This window comes from Melospiza georgiana, chromosome 17, assembly GCF_028018845.1.
Source record: "Melospiza georgiana isolate bMelGeo1 chromosome 17, bMelGeo1.pri, whole genome shotgun sequence".
NCBI lineage: Eukaryota > Metazoa > Chordata > Aves > Passeriformes > Passerellidae > Melospiza > Melospiza georgiana.
This window is the reverse complement of record NC_080446.1, coordinates 13,237,640-13,259,648: the sequence shown is the minus strand read 5'-3', so window position 1 is coordinate 13,259,648 and position 22,009 is coordinate 13,237,640. Positions and strand designations below refer to the sequence as shown.

Below are 22,009 nucleotides of genomic sequence, written 5' to 3'. Positions count from 1 at the left end.
TTCAGAGCAGGTCAGGAAAAGCTCAGCAAGCAAAGGAGACTTGCATGGGAATGCAAAAATGCCAACACCAAGAGAGAACAGCGGCACAGCTGGAGGCCTGTCATTAGTGGTGTCCATCAGAGTTCACTCCTGGGCCCACTATTGTAGAACTTGCCCATCAATGGCTTGGATGAGGTGGGCAATACCTCCCCACCAGGGCCACTGTGCATCCCCTCAGAGGGATCTCAGCAGGCTGGGGATGGGCAGAGAGGAACCTTCTGAAATCCAGCAAGCTCCTGCACCTGGGCAGGAACAGCCCCAGGCACCTGCACAGGCTGGGGCCAACCTGCTGGGGAGCAGCTTTGCGGAGAAGGACCTGGGGGTCCTGGTGGACAAGGAACTCTCCACAAGCCAGCAGTGGGTCCTTGTGGCCAAGGAGGCCACTGAGATCCTGGAAAACACTGGGAACAGCATTGCCAGCAGGTCAGGGAGGGGATCCAGCCCCTCTGCTCAGCCCTGGGAGGCACATCTGCAGTGCTGGGTCCAGCTCTGGCTCCTCAGCACAGCAGGGACAGGAGCTCCTGGAGCTGAGCAAGGGCCTGGAGCATCTGGGAGCCCAGGAGAGGCTGAGGGAGCTGGGGCTGCTCAGCCTGGAGAGGAGCCCCAGCTGAGAGGGGCCTCAGGCCTGGCTGTCCCTGTGTGCAGGAGGGGCAGAGCAGGGCCCAGGCTCTGCTCCCTGGGGCCCAGCGATGGCAACAGAGCCACGGGCAGGGATCAATGCCCAGGAAGTTGCACCTGGACAGGAGGGAGAAATTCTTTCCTGCGCAGTGACTGTGAACAGGCTGCCCAGGGAGGGTGTGGAGTGTCCTTCACTGGAGACATTCCAGAACCGTCTGGACGCAATCCCGAACGATGTGCTCTGAGATGGCCCTGCCGGAGCTGGGAGTTTAGACCAGCTGCTGCCACATGGTCCTCTGCAGCCTGCTCCATGCTGGGATCCCGGGGCTTTGAGAACAGAGCAGGATGTGAGATGAATTTCATTCCGTTCCGTTTCGTTCCCCGCCCCTCAGCGCCGCCCTCAGCGCTCCCGCCGCCGCCCGGCGCGTGCGCAGCGCGGGAACGCCGCAAGTCGCGCGAGGCGGCGCGGCGGGCGCGCGCAGGCGCGGGGCGGGGCGGGCGCGCGGCGCTGATGCAAGAGCCGAGCACGGACTGACCCCGCGGCACCGAGCGACCCCGGCCCCTCCGGCCCGCGGCCCCGCCGCAAACATGTCCGGCGACGAGGTGAGACCCGCCGGCCGCCGCCGCTGCCGTCCGCGGGAGCGCCTCGCCCGGGGGCCGCGCTGCGCTGGGGCCGCCGCCATGTGGGCGCCGGGCCTGAGGCCTGCGGCGAGCGCGGCCTCCGCCCTGCGTGGGGCCGGGGCGGGCGGGGGTCCCGCCGGGCCGGGGCTGAGGCAGCGCGGGGGGCGCAGGCCGGGCCGGAGCGGGGCCCTCCTTGCCCGGAGCCCCCGCGGGTGTGTGTGGGGCCGCCGGTCCCGGCAAGGCCCGGAGCTGCCGGTGTGCTGCCGGCGGCCGCCCCTGGCGCGGAGCAGCCGGAGAGGGAGGCAGATGGCACCGCCACCGCTTCTCCATCGTGTTCTGCGCTCTTTAGCGAAACGCAGCCTTTAGGCAGTTAGCACTCGCTTTATGGAGCTTTAATGTCTCGGGTTTTAACCTTGAAGCCGAATAACAACATCTGGGCAAATAATAACTAAGCGTTTTCCGGGTCTGGCGGTGTTTATCTAGGCACAGTACCGGGGAAGTTTATACATCTGCGTCTGAGAAATTTTTCAGTTGTAAATGCCCTGTGTTGACAGCTTTGTTGGCCTCATTTCCATTGCTCTCATGGGGAAAAGGAAAGTTTTCCCTGTGTGAGGCGCTCATCAGGCTGGTGTAGCCCTTGGGAAGCTGCTCTGGCCAGATCCAGGAGATGGCTGCTTCTGCCTTTGTATCTTCTCTCTGGTGTTGTTTAAAATACCTGTGTGGCTTGTTTCCTTCAGAGCAAAGTGAACACTCAGGCCTTGCAGAGAGACTTGTCCTGCGTCATAAAGGAGAACTGCTGTAATTAGGACTTATTTTAGTGGTAGCTGTCACTGACTTACTCAGCTGCTTTAACATCTAGAATGAATACGTTGCATTTTTGTGCCTAGATGTGTCATGGGAGCTGCAGTTCTCCTGTCTGGGCTGTTCTCTGCACTCAGGAATGCTTGCATCAGGTGCTGCCTTACTCAGGTGATCACAGGGGCCACTGAGCAGTTCATGGAGTGTTATGCTTTGAATTTAGTTTGTATCAGTAAAACTGCTTTTCTTGCATAGTGGATTAATTTGACGTTGAGGTGATTGCTGGGATCCACAGTGAAGTTGCACCTCTGGGCTGCTTTATGTGACAGAGAATAAAGCTGATGGCAGATAACCCAGTGGGGCTGGCACTGTTCCTCAGGGTGGTGTGCATCACTGAGTGCAGGTGCCTTCCAGAACTGCTGGGTCTCTGCTTGCTGGGAGCCAAATACTTTGATATTGGTGTTAAGTTGGTGAAACTTTTTAAAGCCTGTGAAGTTGAGGAGGGTGAAGGCACATGAAGACAAATTAACACTGAAAACTGGGATAGATGGTAAGAAGTTCATTGTGTTGAGCTGTAGCTTAAGGTTTTCAGCGTTGTGTATGAATGAAACTCATTGCTGGGAGCATCCCTGAGTGCTGCCCAGAGCTGGGGCACAGCAGGGGCAGCACAGCTCAGTTGTGGGGAGCAGTGGTCTGTTAATGTCTGTTCAGTTTGTTCAAAATCCTACAAACCACATAATCCTGCTGAAGATCTAGAAGTTCTTTGAACCCTGCAGTTTTGTGAAGCTTCAGGCAGTAACATTAGAGAGTGCTGTGTTTGACAAATGGAAGTGCTGCTTGGTCTTGGTAATTTTGCTCCTCACCCTGGACATAAGGCAGTGTAAGGACACCTGAACTGACTTGATCAGGGCAGGGGTGGTGTCTGCCTCTTACACATGCCTGTGTTTATTCAGACTAGGGAAATCAGATTTGTTTGTGGCTTCTGTTGGAATCCCTGCCATTTCCCACTGTCACAGCAGTTCAGAGCTTCATTGGCTTCAGTTTTGAGTTGCATTTGGTCTGTGAAACTTTGATTCCGTTCCCCTCTCTGTTCACTTGCTAATTTTCTGTAAATTTGGGAATTGGGCTGTGTAGGCACTTGCAGTAAGGAGCAGGTATATGGAGATGGATTGGTCTACAGAGGAGAAAACCCCACGTGGGAATTTTGCTCTGAGAGCAGGCACAGGATGGGAATTTATAATTTTTTTCACGCAGGAAAAGCATCCATGTTTGTTGTGTTTGTGCTGGGGGCTGAGGTTCCTGCAGTAGAAAACCTGCAACTTTGTAGTTTGTCAGCACTAAATGGTATCATAAAGTTCAGACTAGAGAGCAGAGAAAAGGAATAAAGAAAGTTTGGAAACACCTGCCTCAGAAAGCCAGAGCATGAGCAGCTGGGATATCAGGTTGGTTCATCTATGTCATGACTTGTTAAAGCAAATGTGACCTGAGGCTCCTGGTGAGTGCTTGTTGAAGCCCTTGGTGAACAATTTCAGGCTTAGGCCTCCTCCTCCTCAGGATGTGGAGTGTGCCATGTTGTGAGTAGGTGCTGGGTGTGCAGAAGCCTGGCTGGGGTGGCCCTGCTCAAGGCCACGGGGGTTGGATGCTGAAAACCAATCTCCTGCATCCAGGAGATGTCTTGGTGTGTCCAGCTCAGTGGGGTCAGGCTGCAGACACTCTGTAGCCACAAGAGATGCTTTATGGTGCTTCAGATGTCTTTTCCCTCATGGGAGATGCTCTATGGTGCTTCAGATGTCTTTTCCCTCACAGGAGATGCTCTATGGTGCTTCAGATGTCTTTTCCCTCATGGGAGATGCTCTATGGTGCTTCAGATGTCTTTTCCCTCATGGGAGATGCTCTATGGTGCTTCAGATGTCTTTTCCTTCACAGGAGATGCCTTATGGTGGTTCCAATGTCTTTTCCCTCACAAAAAGAGTGATTTGGGGTGGGTGGGCTGGTTCCTTAGAACCTGATTGAGGCATGATCTTAGGTTTGTCTCACATGAGACAATCAAAGCCTCTTCAGAGTCTTGGAGAGCATCTCGATGGAAGTGAGTCAGCCCCTTGTGCTGGATGGCAGGCTGTGCACTGCCATGCAGGCAGCTCTCCTGCTGTCCCAGCAGCCTGGGGAGTCCAAGAGGAAGCAGACATGGAACCAGTTGGACGTGCTGTGATTTCTGTGCATTGCAGCAGCATGATTCACACCACTATCTATGGAAGCAGCAGAGAAAAGCCCTCTGGCTTTCTTTTGAGGATCATTCCAGCACAGTGTGTGCAACTAAAGGCCCACCTCAGCAGCTTGAAAGCCTCAGGGGCCCTGGTGTATGTGCAGGCTTTGGGAAGGTTGTGCTTCTGACCCCTAAAACAGTTTGATGCCTTTGGTAATGCCTGTATGGAACATGGATGTTTCAGAAAATGGCAAGAATATCACAAGAGCAGCAGATGTAGGAGAATGAGAAGTGCAAGGAGAGGTTGTGTTGTGGGGAGAGGAAAACCACCAGACTTCAGGGGGTAGCTGGGCAACAAGGTAGAGAACTCCATGGTGAAGTGCTGGCTCTTTTCTGAGTGAGGGTGTTCATGATGGTGAAGTACAGCTCTGTGAGAACATCCTTCCATTACTGGATGAGGAACACTGGAGAAAGTGTCTAAAATGGTTGTATTTAATATACACTATGGTGTGCCAGTCCAGGCAGATGTGTGTAACAAAGTGACCAGCTGGGATGTCAGCTTGTGTCTGAAGTGAAACAAAAAGCTTTAATGTGTTGGAATCAATCCCTCGGGTCTGCAGATGTTGAATAGGTTAAAAGTGAGTCTGGGGTTAGTGCCTTCACAGCCAGACAAGGTGAATTAAGCTGCTTTGCTGGCTAAAGAGCTCATTAACAGCTTTTAATCACTTGGTGTCTGAGGTTCAGTTTCTCAGTCTGGGGAGGGAGAAGGATGAGACCTTTGCCATTTCAGTGTTCTGAGCTGGTGCAGGTCTTGCTCTATCACCAGCCTCTTCTAGGCTTCCTCCTCATCCAGAGTGTTCTTATTCATGGCAAATCTTGCCTTGAATAAATCTGGGAATCAATGTGTGTCACAAGTGGAAGGGATATGTGATCAGACCATGTGCTTTGGTGGGGTTAAATTGTCCTCTGTGTGAAGTGGTGCTGTATTACTGCAAAACTGGACTCCATAATGGTCATAAAAGAGAGCTGGTAGCCAGTCTGTCAGACAGCCACAGCTTTAACATGTTTCCAGCTGCACTAATAAATAGGTGACAGGAAACTTGGACTGCAGGAAAAGCAGCAGATGCTGTGAACTCTGTCAGTTTTCCCTTGTAATTGACACAGTTGAGGTTGAAGCTGAAGAGCAGTTAGGGAAAAGTTATAAATAATAAATAGGGGATGATTATTGAGCTGCTAAGGAGCTCTTGACTTTTACAGATGATTTTCGATCCTACTATGAGCAAGAAGAAGAAGAAAAAGAAGAAGCCCTTCATGCTGGATGAGGAAGGAGGAGGAGACCTACAAGCAGAAGAGACTCAGCAATCAGAAACAAAGGAAGTTGAACCAGAGCCAACAGAAGACAAAGATGTTGAAGCAGATGAAGAAGATAGCAGGAAGAAAGGTAAAGTGAATCCATGTAGATAAACTCTCAAAGGTGCTGTTTGGAGGCTACAAGCCCAGTTTCAAGAATTTGGCATCCCAGAGTAGAGCACCAGAGCCTTGGTGTTGTGTTCAGAGATGTGTGAGTTGTCTCTGCTGCCTGTCTGGAGAGCAGCTTGGCCTCTTGCTTGAAATCACATTCACAGACACCACCAAGCTCCCAGGGGCTTATGTAATTTGCAATTTTCCAACTCAGTCCTTTGTGTAAAGCACTGAAAAGAGAATCTCTAAAGCAGTGTGAAGTTTTAAATCTTCCACGTGCAACTGTTGCAATAATTCCACAATTATGGCTCTTTTTCATTTGAACAACTGAACAGTGGTGTGAATAAAAGAAACATCATTAGAGGAGTTCCTAGTGTTTGGACCATTCTGAATGTGATAACCACAGTGTTCTTTGGAATCTTTCAGTAAGTGTATGATTGTGTATAAAACCTTGCTTCTTAAATTGAGCCCAGTGTAATTTCAGGATTACCTAATTCAGAGCGCCATTAATTTAAATCCAGTTTGTTGCTAAATTGGCTCCTGCTGCAGACCAAAGAAACTGTATCTTCCTCCTGCACTTCTCTTTTTTTTTTGTCTGAGCATCTCTAATGACAAAAGTGACTAATTTATCTTGTGCAGCAGAAAGCAAGATTGAACATTTAAAGAATCAAAAGACACAGTGAGAAGGTGCAGAAACTAAAGCAGTATTTGGGGGCAGAGGGGAATGATCTCTTCAAACCTGAAGGATATCCACAGGGGTTACAGATCATTGCTCATATCTTATTTTTTGAAGTTTTAAAGATTTGGATGTCAATTAGAGGCCTTAATCTCTGAACTGTTTCTACAGTTACCCTTCTTTAGGCAATCCTTTGGTTTTGTTTTTTAGATACAACAGATGACTTGGATGATTTAAATTTCTTCAATCAGAAGAAAAAGAAGAAAAAAACAAAAAAGATATTTGATATAGATGAAGCAGAAGAAGGTGTAAAGGTTTGTTTACATAACTTGACTATGGCTGAAAATTCTCTTGCTTCCATTTTCTTGAGATTGGCAGTGCAGGAGTTGTCTCAAGTCTGTCATTGTGTATTGGTACAGTTCATAACTAAACTTTACATGTCTTTAATTTCTTTTGATGAACATGTTGTTCCTGCCTGGGCTGTTTGTCCAGAAGTGGAAAAACCCTGCCTGCTCTGCACAAAGAGCAAGTGATTCACCAGTCTGCAGGAAGAGCTGATTAACCTCAAGGTTAATTGTCTTTTGGGGTTAGAGAGATAACTGGATGTCAGAAGCTACACACAGAGCAGTCCTCTGAAGGCCAGCACTTGAAATGAAGTGCACATATCTGCCAAGAAATCTGTTTTCACTCTGGTGTTTTCTTTAGAAAGGATTGGCTACTGTGCTGTGTTCCAGAAGGTGTACAAGATATTTTTACTCTTCTCAAGTTTTATTCCAAGTAGTGTTTTTGTATCACATGTCAGTGTAACTGGCAAGCCCAGAGAGCAAGAGGACAGAGAAATGTTATGTTATGCATAAACCTCCTTTTCAGATTCTGCCTTTTGGGGGAAGAAAATGTTCCTCTGATCTGCCTCAGGGGACAAAATACTTGCTCTGTGTTCTTTCAGTGTGCAGAATTGTGGTAACAAATTAGAGTAGCACAGCTTTGCTTTCCCTTACTGCTGCCATGAGGGGTGTTCTGTTCCCTGCTGTCCTCAGATGGCTGCTGCCTTTAAGTGCAGTCTGACCTTGTTCCTGGCTAGCAGAAGTTCAGCCAGAAGGTGCAAATCTGGCCCTGCTTATGGCAGCAGTGCAGGGTGTAGAGCTCTTCAACATGCTGGAATTCCATTCTTACCTGTTGGGTTTCAGGGCTGTGATGGCTGTCAGCAGCATTCACCCCTACAGTGGGGTTATTGCTGGTGCTATGGAGGGCTGTGGTTTACGTGGATAAACTACAGTCTTGCTTCTTTACAGGAATTGAAAATTGAAGGAGATGTGCCAGAGACAGTAGAACCTGAAGACGACCTTGATATCATGCTGGGCAACAAAAAGAAGAAAAAGAAGAATGTGAAGTTTCCAGACGAAGATGAGATAATGGAGAAGGATGAAGGTACAAGTATAACCTAGCTGTGTGAGATGGTGAAAGTGAAATGTAGTCCACCTTGTATGTGAATAAATTCTGTTCAAATGCCTTTTTTGTTCCAAACTTTATCAGAAAAATGTCCCCTAAAAGCACTGTATAAATTTTCCAAGAGTGCTGGTGCCCCTTTTTGATAAAGAGAGAAGACTTGAGTCCATATCTGAGTGAAATTTTCTCCTTTTAGAAATCATGTAAACATGAAGTTAAATAATGTTTCTTAATTAATCCCCCAAAACTTTCTTTACAGCATTTGAGGATGAAGATAGCAAAAAAGATGATGGAATTTCTTTTAGCCTTCAGTCAGGACCTGCGTGGGCAGGCTCAGAAAGGGACTACACATATGATGAGGTAATGTTCCAGAGACTTTTAAAACTTATTTTCCATGTTCATCTGCATCAGTAGAGCCTTATGCTCATATTTCCTATTTCTAACTTCAGAGTGAAGGACTTGTAGTCAGAAGCTCATGAGCAGAATATTAAAGGCATATATAATATAAAATAATAATATAATATAAAATAATGGAAATATAAATAATAAATAAAATATAATAAATATAACAATATAAAAGAAATAATATAATAATATAATATGATAAAAATATAATATAAAATAATGTAAATATGAACAATAAATAAATGTAATAATATAAAGATAAAAAATATAATATGAATATAATATAAAAATATAATATATTTTTGAAAAGCATATTTTTAATCACAGTAACTTTCACAGGGGACAATATTGGTTCTAACACCTCTGCCATGGGCAGAACTAACCCTGGGGGAAGCAGTGTTGGGATTTTGCATTGATCAGAACACTTTAAATGTGTTCTGAACAGCTGGGGAAATGCACTTGGGCAAAGGTAGTCTGCTATTCACTGTGAATGCTGTGAGGAATGGCCAGCTCTCACATGGCTGTGAATTCCTTCTTTTGCAGTTGCTCAACAGAGTTTTTAACATCATGCGGGAGAAGAACCCGGACATGGTGGCTGGAGAGAAGAGGAAATTTGTCATGAAGCCCCCGCAGGTTGTGAGAGTAGGGACCAAGAAAACGTCTTTTGTCAACTTCACAGATATCTGCAAATTGTAAGTTTCCCCTTTGGATTTCCCAGGAAGAGCAGATGGATGCACTGCTCTGTGCTCCTGTAGAGTTTTCTGGCAAGTGGCAAACCAGGAGTGGAAGCTATTTCAGTCAGGAAGCTCATTACATTGCTCTGTGAGAAGATATTTCTGAGTATGATTTATTGATATAATTTCTAATTTTGTATTTAAATTACAAAAATGGTACATGGGCTGAAACTTGGTGAGTTCATTGGGTTCAAGCAAGTTGGGTCACCAGTGACATTTATGTGCAAGCCTCGAGGAGAAGGGTGGGAAAAGTTCTTTCTAATTTGAGCTGACTGCAAATACTGATCTCTTGGTAAATGATGTGGACTCCAGTGGGGTTTTCCCACTGTTTCTGCAGTGATATCTGTCTTAATTATGCCATGTGAAGGCAGCTCTGTTCTTTGTGAGCAATTCTGTGAATGCAGATCTGATGGGTATCAAAAGTGTGCCAGAAAACAGGCCTGGTGAAATCCTGCTGAGGACCTGGAACACTAAGGGGAGTTGTTAATGGTAGCTACTAATGTTTTTTCAGGGGTTGGGACAGTAAGAATGAAAAATCTTTAATGGAAAACTTTTCACTAGTTGCTGTAATTTTGAGTTGGGGTCAGTGGGAGTTTTTTTGTGTGGACTGTTCAAGTTTCTTGTGTCCTCAGTAATTGTGTGTGTGCTCTTTGGGGCAGACCCCTGGCACTGCTCCCTTTGAAACTTTCTGACTTAAGTTGGATTTACCCTGCCAGTCCTGTATGAATACCAGATTTCTCTGAAGGTGGAAGGTTAAACATTTCCTTACTTTTATTTTCAGATTACATCGTCAGCCAAAACATCTCCTGGCATTTTTGTTGGCAGAATTGGGTACAAGGTAAGGCTGCTGGGCTCTGTGCATGCTTAGGGTTGGTATTGGTCAAATATAACATTTTTGGGGTTAGATGTGTATAGATGGGCTGGAACATGAGGGGTTTGCTCCCTGCACTTCAGTGCTGTGCTGGGTGATTGGGGAGAGAACATTTTAGTGAGGAGGAACAGAGGGAAACTCCAAGACCAAGGTAATGGTCTTGTTCACTCCCCTGAGACAGACAGGTGAGGGTTGTGCCTGGGCAAAACTTCCTCTAGGAAGTAGCTCTGAAGTACGTCAGGATTTTGCATTTTTTGTCCCTACAACTCAGTTCTATCTGTGCTCTTCTTGAAGAATATATCCTTGTCTTGCTTCATGTTCTTGATTTATTTTAATGCTTCACACCTGCAAATCAAATAATTAATTTTCTCTTTTCTATTAGTGGTTCAATAGATGGTAACAACCAACTGGTAATCAAAGGAAGATTCCAGCAAAAACAGATAGAAAATGTCTTGAGAAGATATATCAGTAAGTAGAACTCCCTTTCCCCCTGCAGATTTCTCTCAGCCCCTTGTGATGCCCATGGGCCCCAGCTGTGTGCCCAGCATGGAGGGGGCTCAGGAGCCACAACTTTCCTTTATCATGGAATAATGCAAATACAGGTGCTCTGCCCTGCACTAAAGCATGCCCAGGAAAGCAGAGCATTTGAGAGCTGCTTGTTTTCATCTGAGCCTCATATCTTGGCTTTGATGAGGACTGTGGAAAACAACAGTAATTGTTGATTTTGCAGTCTGTTGTACCCGTGAATTGACAGATGCAGTGTTAAGATAAGTTCTGTTTAAATGCCTTTTTTGTTCCAAAATTTATGAGAAAAATGTTCTATAAAAGCACTGTCTAAGTTTCCCATAAGTGCTGGTGTCCCTTGCTGACAAACAGAGAAGATTTGAGTCCACATCTGAGTAGAATTTTCTCCTGTGTACCTTTTAGAAATCACATAAGCATGAGGTTAAAGAACGTTTCTTAATGAATCCCAAAAACTTTGTGCCCCGGCTGGTCAGAGGACTCAGATTGTGTCACAAAGCTCCTGCTTTAGTGCTGTGTCAGTACCAGAGCTGCTGACACCTCAGCAGAGAAGCTCAGGGAACACCAGTGGCAAATCTGTACAGGTTATTAACATTAAAACAGTGTCAGTGCATAATGCACCACACAGAACCTCCTCTTGGTGAACCAGGGTGATTTTAGTGTTCCCAACCAGCCCCTCTGAGCTGGTGGGTGTGTTTGAGCAGTGTTTGCAGGCAGCTGTGCAGCAGCAGCAGGGACCCAGATTACTGGAATAGTATCCAAGAAGGTGAGAGGCCAGGCTGGGAGAAGGATTTGAACACAGATGTTGAACAGAAATCAGTGGCTGCACAAGAATGCAGCAGTTCAGATTCAGTCTGGATGGAGAGCCAAGTACAGAAATTCTCCAGCTCCTAAAAGAATTGCTGGATTTTCTCTCTGAGTTGTTGCTGCTGTGGTGAAGCTCAGTGCCTTGTTGAGGAGCCAGGTCACAGGGGGATCAGGACAAGCCTGTGGGAAAGGTGAAAGGGGAAAACCTTTCCTGGATTTTGCAGCAGTGCCAGCAGCCCCACACTGGAGTCTGCAGGGGGCTGCATCCCCTCCGTGTCCATGGGAGCAGCCAGGGCTGGGCTGCACCTGCCTGGCTCTGCCCCCATTCTGCTCCCTGCATTTGCAGCACAGCTGGCACTGCACAGCTTGCTCTGCTGCCAGGGCTTTGTCCACCTTGGGAAAATGTGGTGGTGTTCACAGGGCTCCCAGGATGAGGGAAGAGATGAGAATCTTGACTCCATGTTTCAGAAGGCTGATTTATTATTTTATTATATATGTTATATTAAAACTGTACTAAAAGAATAGAAGAAAGATTTCATCAGAAGAGTAGCAAGGAATAGAAAGGAATGGAATGATAATAAACTCTTGTGACTGACCAGACAGTCCAAGACAGCTGGACTGTGATTGGCCATTAATTAAAAACAACCACATGATATTGGAATTAATACCAGTATATCCAGATGGGACGTGCCTGGGCTTGTCTGGCCCTTGCTGCTTGACCAAAAGGTGGCAGCTGTGGTGTTTTCACCTGAGACACTTTGCCTGGCTGGGTGTGTGGTGTTTCACCCCACAGACACTTTTGCCTGGCTGGGTGTGTGGTGTTTCACCCCACAGACACTTTTGCCTGGCTGGGTGTGTGGTGTTTCACCCCACAGACACTTTTGGCTGTGGGTGTGTGGTGTTTCACCCCACAGACACTTTGGGCTGGCTGGGTGCTGCACTGGGCCCGTGGGGACAAGTCCAGCCCTGCAGGAGCTCTGGGGGTGCTGGGATGGAGCTTCCCCCCATAACAGGGGCTGCTCCTCAGGTTTCCCTCTGCCAGAGAAGCTTTGAGGCGATGGTGAAGGAAAGGAGTCGGTTCTGATGGAGGGTTTGGATCCAGAGCTTTATTCTGGCCCACAGGCCTCTGAATGCAGCACCAGCTCCAGCAGAACTCCCTGAGCCCGTGGTTGCTGCTCCTTTAACCCCGGGGAGAGGGGCAGGGAAGGGGCAGGGAGCCACCAGCCAGGGACAGGAGGGGAGGGACAAAGGGACAAAGGACACCTGGATGGCCCAATGCCCCCAGGGGTAGAGGGCATCCTGTGAATCTGCCAATCACTCGATGCCTTCTGGAATGCCAGGACTGACAGACAGTGCTGGGAGGGGAAAGGAGAGGGGACTGACACACCTGGGGAAGAAATCTACAGGGAGAAATCCAAGGTATCTGAGGCAAACCATGACATCACACTGCAACTACATGAGACCAATCACAGATGCACCTGTTGCATGCACAGCAGCAGATAATCATTGTTTACATTTCATTTCTGAGGCCTCTTGGTGTTGTCTTATATATCAAGAGTTCCACTATCATTATAGTGCAAGGATTCTGTATCACCAGAGCTTTGTACCTTCTCGAAGTTTCTTGTAGGCAGCTCCTCTAAGCACTGACTGTTCTGGTTCTTGCAGTAACCATCTGACTCCAGATCCCACCAATCCACTGGTCTTACTGGCTACAGGTGTGGCCTGTTAACATCAGGCCTGTTCCTAATCTTTAGTAATTGGTTCAGCTGCAACTCTTTGGAGGATAAGATCACATTCTCCACCACCTTCATTTACCCACACTGTATCCCCCTACATCTCAGCTTCTCAGGAGAAAAAATCCTAGCGAAAGGACTTTTCATAAAACATATCTGTGACAGTTAGGGTTAGTAGCTAAAGGATTGTAGTGAGCAATTTGTCCCTTTGTGTTGTGGTGTGCTGTAATGTCCCATTTTGGCCTTCCAGGTCACTTTCCCAGGTGTGCCTATGCCTCTCTCCCTTCCCCCTTGCCCCCATGCTGAGCGAGTCCTGTCAATCAGGCTGAACATTCCAGCAAGGCGTCGTGTGGTTGGTCAAGTTCAAAGGATGCCCCTATGCCCAGAGGTCATTGGCCTGTCTGGGTGTCATCTTCCCCTGAGACCCTGCCCCTCTCACCTGGTTGGTGGCTCACCTGTCCCTCCCCTCCCCCTGTCCCTGAGCTTAAAAAGGTCATCAGACCATGCGGCCGTGTTCTGTTGGAGCAGTTGCTCACGTTCAGACCTCTGTAACCATGGAATAAACCTCTGGACATTAAACCCTCCAGCAGAATCCTCTCCTTTTTCTCTTCACCACCGCCTGAAGCCTTTCTCCTGAGGTAAACGGGGTTCCTAACAAGCCTGGACTTGTTCAGTGCCCAGCTGCAACCTCCAGCAAGCCAAGGTATCTCTGGGGTGATACACCGCAGTTGCTGCCTTTGGCCCAGCAGCGAGGGTCAGACTGGCCCAGGCACAATCTAACTGGGAATATTGGGAGCCTTTTTCCAATACCTTTGTCCCTGCAGAGGAGTACGTCACCTGCCACACGTGCCGCTCGCCGGACACCATCCTGCAGAAGGACACGCGGTTATACTTCCTGCAGTGCGAGACCTGCCACTCGCGCTGCTCCGTGGCCAGCATCAAAACCGGCTTCCAGGCTGTCACAGGCAAGAGGGCACAGCTCCGTGCCAAGGCTAACTAGCTTTGCTAACCAGTGCTGCAGTTGGCAAAGTGTTCTGGGGAGATGGGACTGGACGGGTTTGCCATCCGAGTGGATTTACCGTTGTATTAAAGCGAGGTTGTAAAAACCACAAGAAATTTTGGCTTTTGATTGATTGGTCTGTGAAATCCTTGCAAGATGCAGATCCTCAAGCTGTTCACATACACTTGCTCATTGAATATATTTTACCAACTGTAAGGAGCGTGGTGGGAAAGGAGGTGCTTTTTAATCTGTTCAGACTTCTGTAAAAGATGAGATGAATTAAAGATACTATAACAGTGAGTGTCTTGGATTTGGATTTTTCCTTCAGTTTCCTCTTCAAACACTGGTGGGAATGGTTGGTGTGTTGTTCTGCAGATCATGTCACTGAGCTATGTCCAAGACCCAGAATGAAGTTTTAAGATAAAGGTTATTTTGCTTTTACATAACAGGCTTGTTTTAGTTATGCTGTCATGAAACAGAGAAACCAGGCACAGAGTCCCAGGGCTGACAGGCCAGCATGAGCCCTGCTCCTGCTTGTACAGCCATGGGTGCCTTGTGCACAGGCTTAATTAGGCAAAAATAGCTCTGAGACAGTTCAGGCACCAGGTTGGTGCTGAATCTTAACACAGAATCAATAAACTGTACTGTAAGTTTTCATAGTGTCATAGTACTAAATTTTGCAATTTCTAATAGAGAAACGTTTATATTTCTGAAGTCCTGCACTCTTCATCACTTTAAAAGAATCTAAATGCAGCAAAAAAACAAAAAAGTAATAGGTCTAAATGTCATTTTATTGTGGCTGCAACAGTCTTCTCTAAATCCTGAATTTGCAGGAGACACTGCCAAGTAATTTGGGTTCCAAATTAACACTTTTTGCTTCAGGATCTTCCCCTGCCCTTCCTCTGCTGGCAGTGCCAGTGCCCTGAGGGGACACCTGGTGCTGTCCTCCCTGGGATTTGTGTAGAAGTTCTTCCAGCTGGGGATGCAGTGGGGAGTGAAGGATCCCCCTGGGTGCAGGAGTGGGGACAGTTGTCACCCGGTTGCCAAAATGTCCCAGGGGAGGGAAAGGTGCAGCAGCTCAGGGCCCCAGCACCCATCCCTGCGGGTCAGGGGAGCAGCCTCCTGCCCAGGGGAGCTGGTCCTTTGAAGGCAATACAGCAAACACCACAACTTGAAGGGTTTCTACTAAGTTTTAACCTTTGTATGTTAACACAGAGCACAGTATTGCTGGGGAGTCACTCACTTGCTATTTGAAAACTTTGACAGCGCTGTAAGGTGAAAAAATTCAAGGTTTTATGGTTGGTTTCTTTAAAAGCATTTTGAATTTCAAGTGAGCTATAACAATGTTGGATGTATCTTAAAGTGAATAAAGCCAGGATCAGTGCCTCTTGTAACATTATTGTTGTATTCTTGTTTCTTCCTCTAGCAAAGAGTCTCCTGTTTGGAGTTATACCTTGCAGAAGTGAGAGTTGCCTTTTTGTTTTGGCGATTTGCTGGTGGGGCACCCTGAAATAGCTGAAGAGCAATGATACTTTGTTTTTAAATGTTTGTTTTTCCCTGGGTCAAATACCTTCAACATACTTAAAAAAAATACAGTGTGGCCTTGAGCTGCTGCTGTGTTTCAGTGCTTTAAATGAAAAGTTTGATTTAGTGAAATAGGATCAAAAAGATCCAAGTTAATAAAAGACTAAATCATTGTTCCAACCTCTCAGCTGTGAGCTCTGGCTTGCAGGAGTTTCAGAGGTGTGTTTTGTAGATGTGCTTTGAGTCTGTGCATGAAACCCTGAGGGCTTTTAATGACTGATATTTGAGTGCAGCATCTTGAGCTGTAGGCTCAGATCCTGCTGTGGGATAAGAATAACCTCACTAATGCAGGAAATGCCTGTCTAGGAGCACATATCAGTTGGGGCTTATTTTTTTTAGGAAAAACTTCACAGTACATTCAAATAATGTTGTATGAACACAAATGCCTCATGCTGCTCGTGAGGCTGATGAGAGTTTGAAGTGCAGTTGTATTCAGAGGCAAAAAAGTTTTTACTTGAGCTGGCTGTGAGAAAGCAGCTTAGAGATGGAGTTCTTCACAGAGGAGCTGAGGTTCTCTGTGTGTGTGCAGATACCTTTTTGGAGACAGAGCTGTTTTTTTCTCTGAGCTGAAAATTGGCTGTGTGGAGATGTGGGAGCCAGATTTTAGGTACTGAACAACAGCTGAGCTGCTCCTCTCCATGGGTTTCACCATGCCCAGTTCTCCACCTGATCACCTGAGCATGCAGGGCTGTTCCATCCCAGCAGTGAGGGTGAAACATCTTCCAGCCCAGCCCATCCAAGAGAAACTCATCTGAGACTTGTCCCTGGAGGTGCTGGGAGAACAGAATTGCTGTTGTGGTCATCAGCCTGAGCTTCCCTGGTGCCTTGGAAGAACAAATCTCTTTATCCCCTTTACTTCTGCCAGGATGTGCTTTTATCTCCTCTGTCACGGGGTTGCAGCTCAAGGGGTTGGGGACCTTGCTCATGTCCCTGAAGTAACCAGGGAAATGGGAACATCTCATCCCCTAATTGTGCACAAATCCAGGGGGATCAGCTGCCCTGGGGCTCCTGTGCTTCTGTTCTGCTGGAATCAGTGACAATAAACTCCATTGCTGGGAGCTTCTGGCCGGAGCAAGAATTTCACCATTTTTGTAACCACAGCTGGTGTAAAGGAGCAGCATTTATGAGATGGCTCCATGGAGAGCTGGGAGGTCCTGGTTGGTGACAGTGTGACATTGTGCAGTGTGTCCTCCAGGTGTGGCCACCATGGGGCAGCTTTCAGTGAGATTGGGGCACCTGGCGTTGTCAGCAAGGAAAGGAAAGAGCAGATTTTCAAAGCTGCTGCTATCAGGACAGGGTTTGTCACAAACTGCAGGGGGTGTTGAGCTTTGATCAGGTGAAAGGACCTGTGGTGGTGGCTGGGGGGGGGGGGCACAGGAATAGAAATAGGAAGTTGCTGAAAATCAAGAAAATGAGAAGTTGAGTGTGATGCTGACAGCTGAGAATCGTTAGAATTTATCTGTTCATCTTCTAAATAACATTTCTCCAGCTCTCTGTTTTGCCCCCGTGCTCAGTTTTCCCCTCGAGGATTATTCCAGATTACTGGAATAGTATCCAAGAAGGTGAGAGGCCAGGCTGGGAGAAGGATTTGAACACAGATGTTGAGCAGAAATCAGTGGCTGCACAAGAATGCAGCAGTTCAGATTCAGTCTGGAAGGAGGGCAAACTGCAAAGCCTCTCCAGCTCCTAAAAGAATTGCTGGATTTTCTCTCTGAGTTGTTGCTGCTGTGGTGAAGCTCAGTGCCTTGTTGAGGAGCCAGGTCACAGGGGGATCAGGACAAGCCTGTGGGAAAGGTGAAAGGGGAAAACCTTTCCTGGATTTTGCAGCAGTGCCAGCAGCCCACACTGGAGTCTGCAGGGGGCTGCATCCCCTCCGTGTCCATGGGAGCAGCCAGGGCTGGGCTGCACCTGCCTGGCTCTGCCCCCATTCTGCTCCCTGCATTTGCAGCACAGCTGGCACTGCACAGCTTGCTCTGCTGCCAGGGCTTTGTCCACCTTGGACAACTCCAGTGGCTCCAGTTTGGGTTATTATGGGTGAACAGTCAAATCCCATGGCAGAGAGGGGATCACAATTCCTTGTGTCCTTTCCCCCAAATGCAGGAGCTGAGGAGCAGAAAGTTTGTTCTTATCAGTTGTTTAAATGATCCTGTGACTGGAGGAGGGAAAAGGCTTTTGGGAAGATGTTACCTGGCAATATCTTCCTTCTAAAGTAAAACAGCTTTTCTCCTAAAGAGAAATAAGTTCAGGGGCTGGTGCTGATCCTTAACACACATTATTAACACACATTATCTCACCTGGACAGGCCTCTGCTTTGAGGGGACCTCACCTGGCTTCAGTCCCTGAGCTAACAAGTTTGGTGTTTGCAGCTCTTTCATTATCTTAACTTTTTTAGTCATTATTTTAGCTCTTGCATTATTTTATCTATTTCAGTGATGAAGACAGGGCAGTGCCATGATTCAGCCAGTCTTTAGTTTCTAGGAAAAGCCTGAAGTGCTTTTCCTGTAGGTGTTTCACCATATTTGAATATTGATAAGCTCTACATAAACATTCAGAGGCATCACAGCATAACCCTTACACTCTTTCATATCCTTGCTACAGAATGGCTGTCAGTCTGTCCCAAGCCCAAGGCAGCAGTTCTTTATAGAAGGAGAAATTCCAGCTGGCCCTGGAAATGTGTTGCTGCCCAGCAAACCCAACAAACTCAAGGATTTTCCTCACCAGAAGAAAAATACTTCTTCACTTCCCCTGCTCTTGTCTGTATGGACAGGCTCAGTCCTTGCTGTTCATCCTTTTTCCTTTTGGCACATTGCAAAATTCTGGAATAAAGCAGTCGCCACATTACTTCTGTGTTGGGAAGAATTTTTCTGCTCAGAACGCACCAGAAATTTGTGGTACCTCTGTCCCTCCCTCTCCAGCCCACTGCATCCCCCACAGGGGTCTCTGGGCTCACAGAAATTCTGCTTTTTCTAACAGAAGCAGCATCCATAATTTTACATTCCACAGTAAAGTAAATCACTTTTAAAATCCATTGTTTCTTCCCCCAGGCCTGCTTTGGGTAATTATCCCATAATTTGGTGTATTTCTTTCTCCAGTGTGGAGCACTGCACTGGGGGGAGCAGGGCTGTGGGAGCAGTTTGTGCCCTGGTTGTCACCAGTGGCACGTGCTTTATTACAGGGAGGAACTCTAGATGTGATTAATTTTGAAAATAAGGCACAGAAGGCCAATAAAAAAATAAATATTCAGTTACATTTTTCATTTTGTAGACTGAAATGTCTCTATGCTGCTCATGGCCCTCAGAACCTGCTGCAGGCCTTGTGCTGTTTTTTTGTTCAGCACCAAAATTGCCTCTTTTCCACCAAGGCTGTGGAAAAATAAGTTCTGAGAGATGTGAGCTCATCTGAAATGAAGCTTAAAACATTTTTCTTTGCTGCCTTGTCCCCACCCTCCCTGACACCCTCAGACGAGAGAGGGAGGAGTGGTTGCTTTCTTTATTCTTCTGAAGGGGCTGCCTGGGGTTCTCCTGATGTGGTGATTTGGGCTCGAGGTGTGGCTGTTGAGGCTCCCTGGTGGTGGCAAAGCCCTTGCTTGGGTGGGGCTGCCTGTGGAGTCTCGAATACTGCACACATGGCAGTTTGGTTTTAATGCCAGACCTTCTCCACTTGCCCAAAATTCAATTAATTCAATTTCCCTCTACTCTTTGTTCTGGATGAGGGAAGCGGCCTTTATTTAAATCCTGCCCCTGGCCAAGAACATCCCTGGCTTTGAGGAAGGTGGGATGTGCTGGGGCTGGAGCCCCTCTGGAGGTGCTGTGGGCACAGAGGCCCCTCCTGAGCTGCCCCAAAGCCCCTCAGGGGCTGCTCTGGCCTGTGGGGACAGCAGGGAGGCCGAGCTGAGCACAGGCTGGGCTGTCCCAGACCTGCTCTGCTCACCCAGCTCTGAGCAGACCCAGGAGCGCTGGGCTCTGCACCCCTGTGCCAGCCTGGCAGAGGCAACAATGCCCTGCCAGGGAGGGAATCTGGGCAAGGAAAGGTGCTGGGCTCGGGGTTCTCTGCTGGAGCGGTGCAGGGTGTCCCTCCTGCCACATCCCCCTGTGCAGGACATTCCCAGTGTGGCCGAGTCCTTTGGCACCACTGTTCCCATCCCAGGCCTGGGGGCATTTTCCTGCCAGAGGATGGAGAAGCTCCACCAGGAGCCTCTGGGGCTCTTGGCCACATCTCCACGTGCAAAACTTTATTGAGAATGATGCCCTGTGAAGGCTGCCCTGCAGCAGAGACTGGACAGAGCTAAAGAATAAAGCAGGGATTTGTTAAAAGGCCTCAATGGATGGACCTTGGGCAGCACAACCCAAAATGGGCACCAAATGCATGCCCAGTCACAGGGTCTCTCACTTTGATCAGTTCTGCTCCATTTGCATCTTGCAGTTCATTGTCCCATTCCAGCTTTAGGCCAAGTCCTATCCTTCTTGTTTTTCTCTCTTCATTCCGCCATTGTTTGTGCTCCTGGGCCTGAGATTTGGATCATTTGTCCTTGGTGCCCAGCTGGAGCAGGAATTGTTTTGTCTCCCTGCTCTGTGCACAGAGATCAACATCCCCTCATGTGAAGCCCAGACCCACACACTGAAGCAGCACAGAATCTGAAAAATATTAAAGCTAAACCTGAGGCATCAAGAAGAGGGAATTGCAGCTCCTGCAACTAACAAGAAGACAATACAGGAGGGACACAACCACTGTAACAGACACAGCAAGTGGATCTCACAAATTCCCCAAAGGACAGTCCTGGTACAACTGAAATGTTCCCCAAGAGCTGCACAGCCTGGAACTGTGATGTTCATCAAAGTCAATGGGAGTTAATAAAGTCAGTGGGGGTTTTGTTGCATTTCCTAACCCAGACAGAATGAATGATTGCAGGCATTTCAGCCCCAGTGATTGTTCATGTCCAGAAGCAATGGAAGGAGCATTTGGGACTGGAGGAACCCTGCTCTGCTGCTCCAATGCTTGTCCACGCCAGCAAGGGGAAACCAGAGCACCAAAGCTTCCTGCACACCTGCTGGTGCCATGCCATGCCATGCCATGCCATGCCATGCCATGCCATGCCATTTAACCCACAGTGTGTCAGCAGCCTCAGACACTCCCATTCCGGCAGAGGTGCAGGCAAGGCAGCAGGGACAGACTCTGAGGGTGTTTCTAAGCAAGACCTTGCCACTGATCTGATGGGAGCAAACAGCAGCACAAGTGAGAAGCCAGGTGAGGTCCAGGACATTTGGGAATGGGACCTTCCCTCTGTGGGTGGTGGGGAAAATCTTTCACAAAAGTTTTATTTATTTTTTTTTTTTAAGCTCCCACCATGGCAGCTGTGTATGTTCAGTTGAGCTGCTCAGTTTATGTTGGTTAATTTCTTCAGAACATGCAGATGTTGAATTAATTGTTGCCTGTGGGGTTGTTCTGGAGAGAATGGAGTGGCCCAGCCCTTGTCCTCCCACATCCCAGCAGGGCAGGGACAATTTCCAGGAGGGGACACTGGACCACAGGAGATTGAGTGCAAACAGGGTGGGAGCCTTTACATTCCTTCAAGAGCTAATGGGGTCTGACACATCTTTTTATGTCATGGATGTTTAGAGGGCCCTGGGGAGGACCACACCTCTGTCAGGCAGGACAGCCCTAAAGGGCCAGGAGCTGGCTGTGCCTCTGAGCCAGAGATGAGATGGGGAAGAAAAATGGCTTGGCTGAACTTCTGCTTGGAACTAAGGAGAAAAGAAGAATTTTTGACTTTTGGAAGAACAGGGAGGTGATTTAGAGCAACCACAAGAGTGTTGTGGGATTATGCAGGGAGAAAATAAGAAGGGTTAAAGCTCAACTTGAACTTATCTGGGTACTGCCATAGAAGACAATAAAAATGTGGTTGTAAATACAACAGCAACAAGACTAGGGCTAAGGAGAATCTCCTTATGGGAATCTCCTTATGGGAGATGTCCTTATCATCCTTTATGGGATGTGGCTGGGGGCTGGTTTCTTTTCCCACCTATCAAGGGATAGGACAAGAGGAAATGGCCTCAGGTTGTGCCAGGGGAGGTTTAGGCTGGGTAATATGGAAAATGTCATTTTGTGGTGCTCAGGCATTGGCACGGCTGCCCAGGGCAGTGGTGGAGTCCCCATGCCTGGAGGAGTCTAAAAGAGGTGATGGGGACATTGGGATGGCCTTGGCAGAGCTGGGGAAGCTGAGCTGGGTGGCCTTGGAGAGCTTTTCCAGCCCAAATGGGTCTGAGGGAAAACCTGCTCAGAGCAGGGGTGACCCCTCTGGGGCCCCATTCCTCTGCTGACAGAGCAGGGAGCCAGCAGGGAGCTCTCCAGGGGCTTCACAGCCACAGGGGGATGGAGGGGTGGGGGTGTCCCTTTCCCCCTCAGCTGGGCTCTCTGCAGGGACAGACAGACATCACTGAGCACCCAACCCAGAACTCCTTTCCTTGGGGCCCCACCTGCAGCCAAGGGAGAGG

The 22,009-nt window shown here is 48.0% G+C and overlaps 1 protein-coding gene across 1 annotated transcript; it reads left to right on the top strand.

The window, feature by feature from the left end:
- Nucleotides 1-1,140: 1,140 nt before the first annotated feature.
- EIF2S2 (eukaryotic translation initiation factor 2 subunit beta) lies at nucleotides 1,141-14,234 on the top strand. The gene is made up of 9 exons (XM_058036354.1): nucleotides 1,141-1,260; nucleotides 5,537-5,720; nucleotides 6,627-6,730; nucleotides 7,709-7,844; nucleotides 8,122-8,222; nucleotides 8,811-8,959; nucleotides 9,783-9,839; nucleotides 10,255-10,340; nucleotides 13,759-14,234. Exons 1-9 carry the CDS (start codon nucleotides 1,246-1,248, stop codon nucleotides 13,932-13,934), a joined length of 1,008 nt encoding a protein of 335 aa, XP_057892337.1. The 5' UTR covers nucleotides 1,141-1,245; the 3' UTR covers nucleotides 13,935-14,234.
- Nucleotides 14,235-22,009: the final 7,775 nt, after the last annotated feature.

Excerpts from the sequence above, each read along its gene's own strand:
- EIF2S2 (XM_058036354.1), top strand. Across the intron at positions 5,721-6,626 it reads AGAAGATAGCAGGAAGAAAG|ATACAACAGATGACTTGGAT; the intron begins GTAAAGTGAATC and ends TTTGTTTTTTAG. Across the intron at positions 10,341-13,758 it reads TGTCTTGAGAAGATATATCA|AGGAGTACGTCACCTGCCAC; the intron begins GTAAGTAGAACT and ends TTGTCCCTGCAG.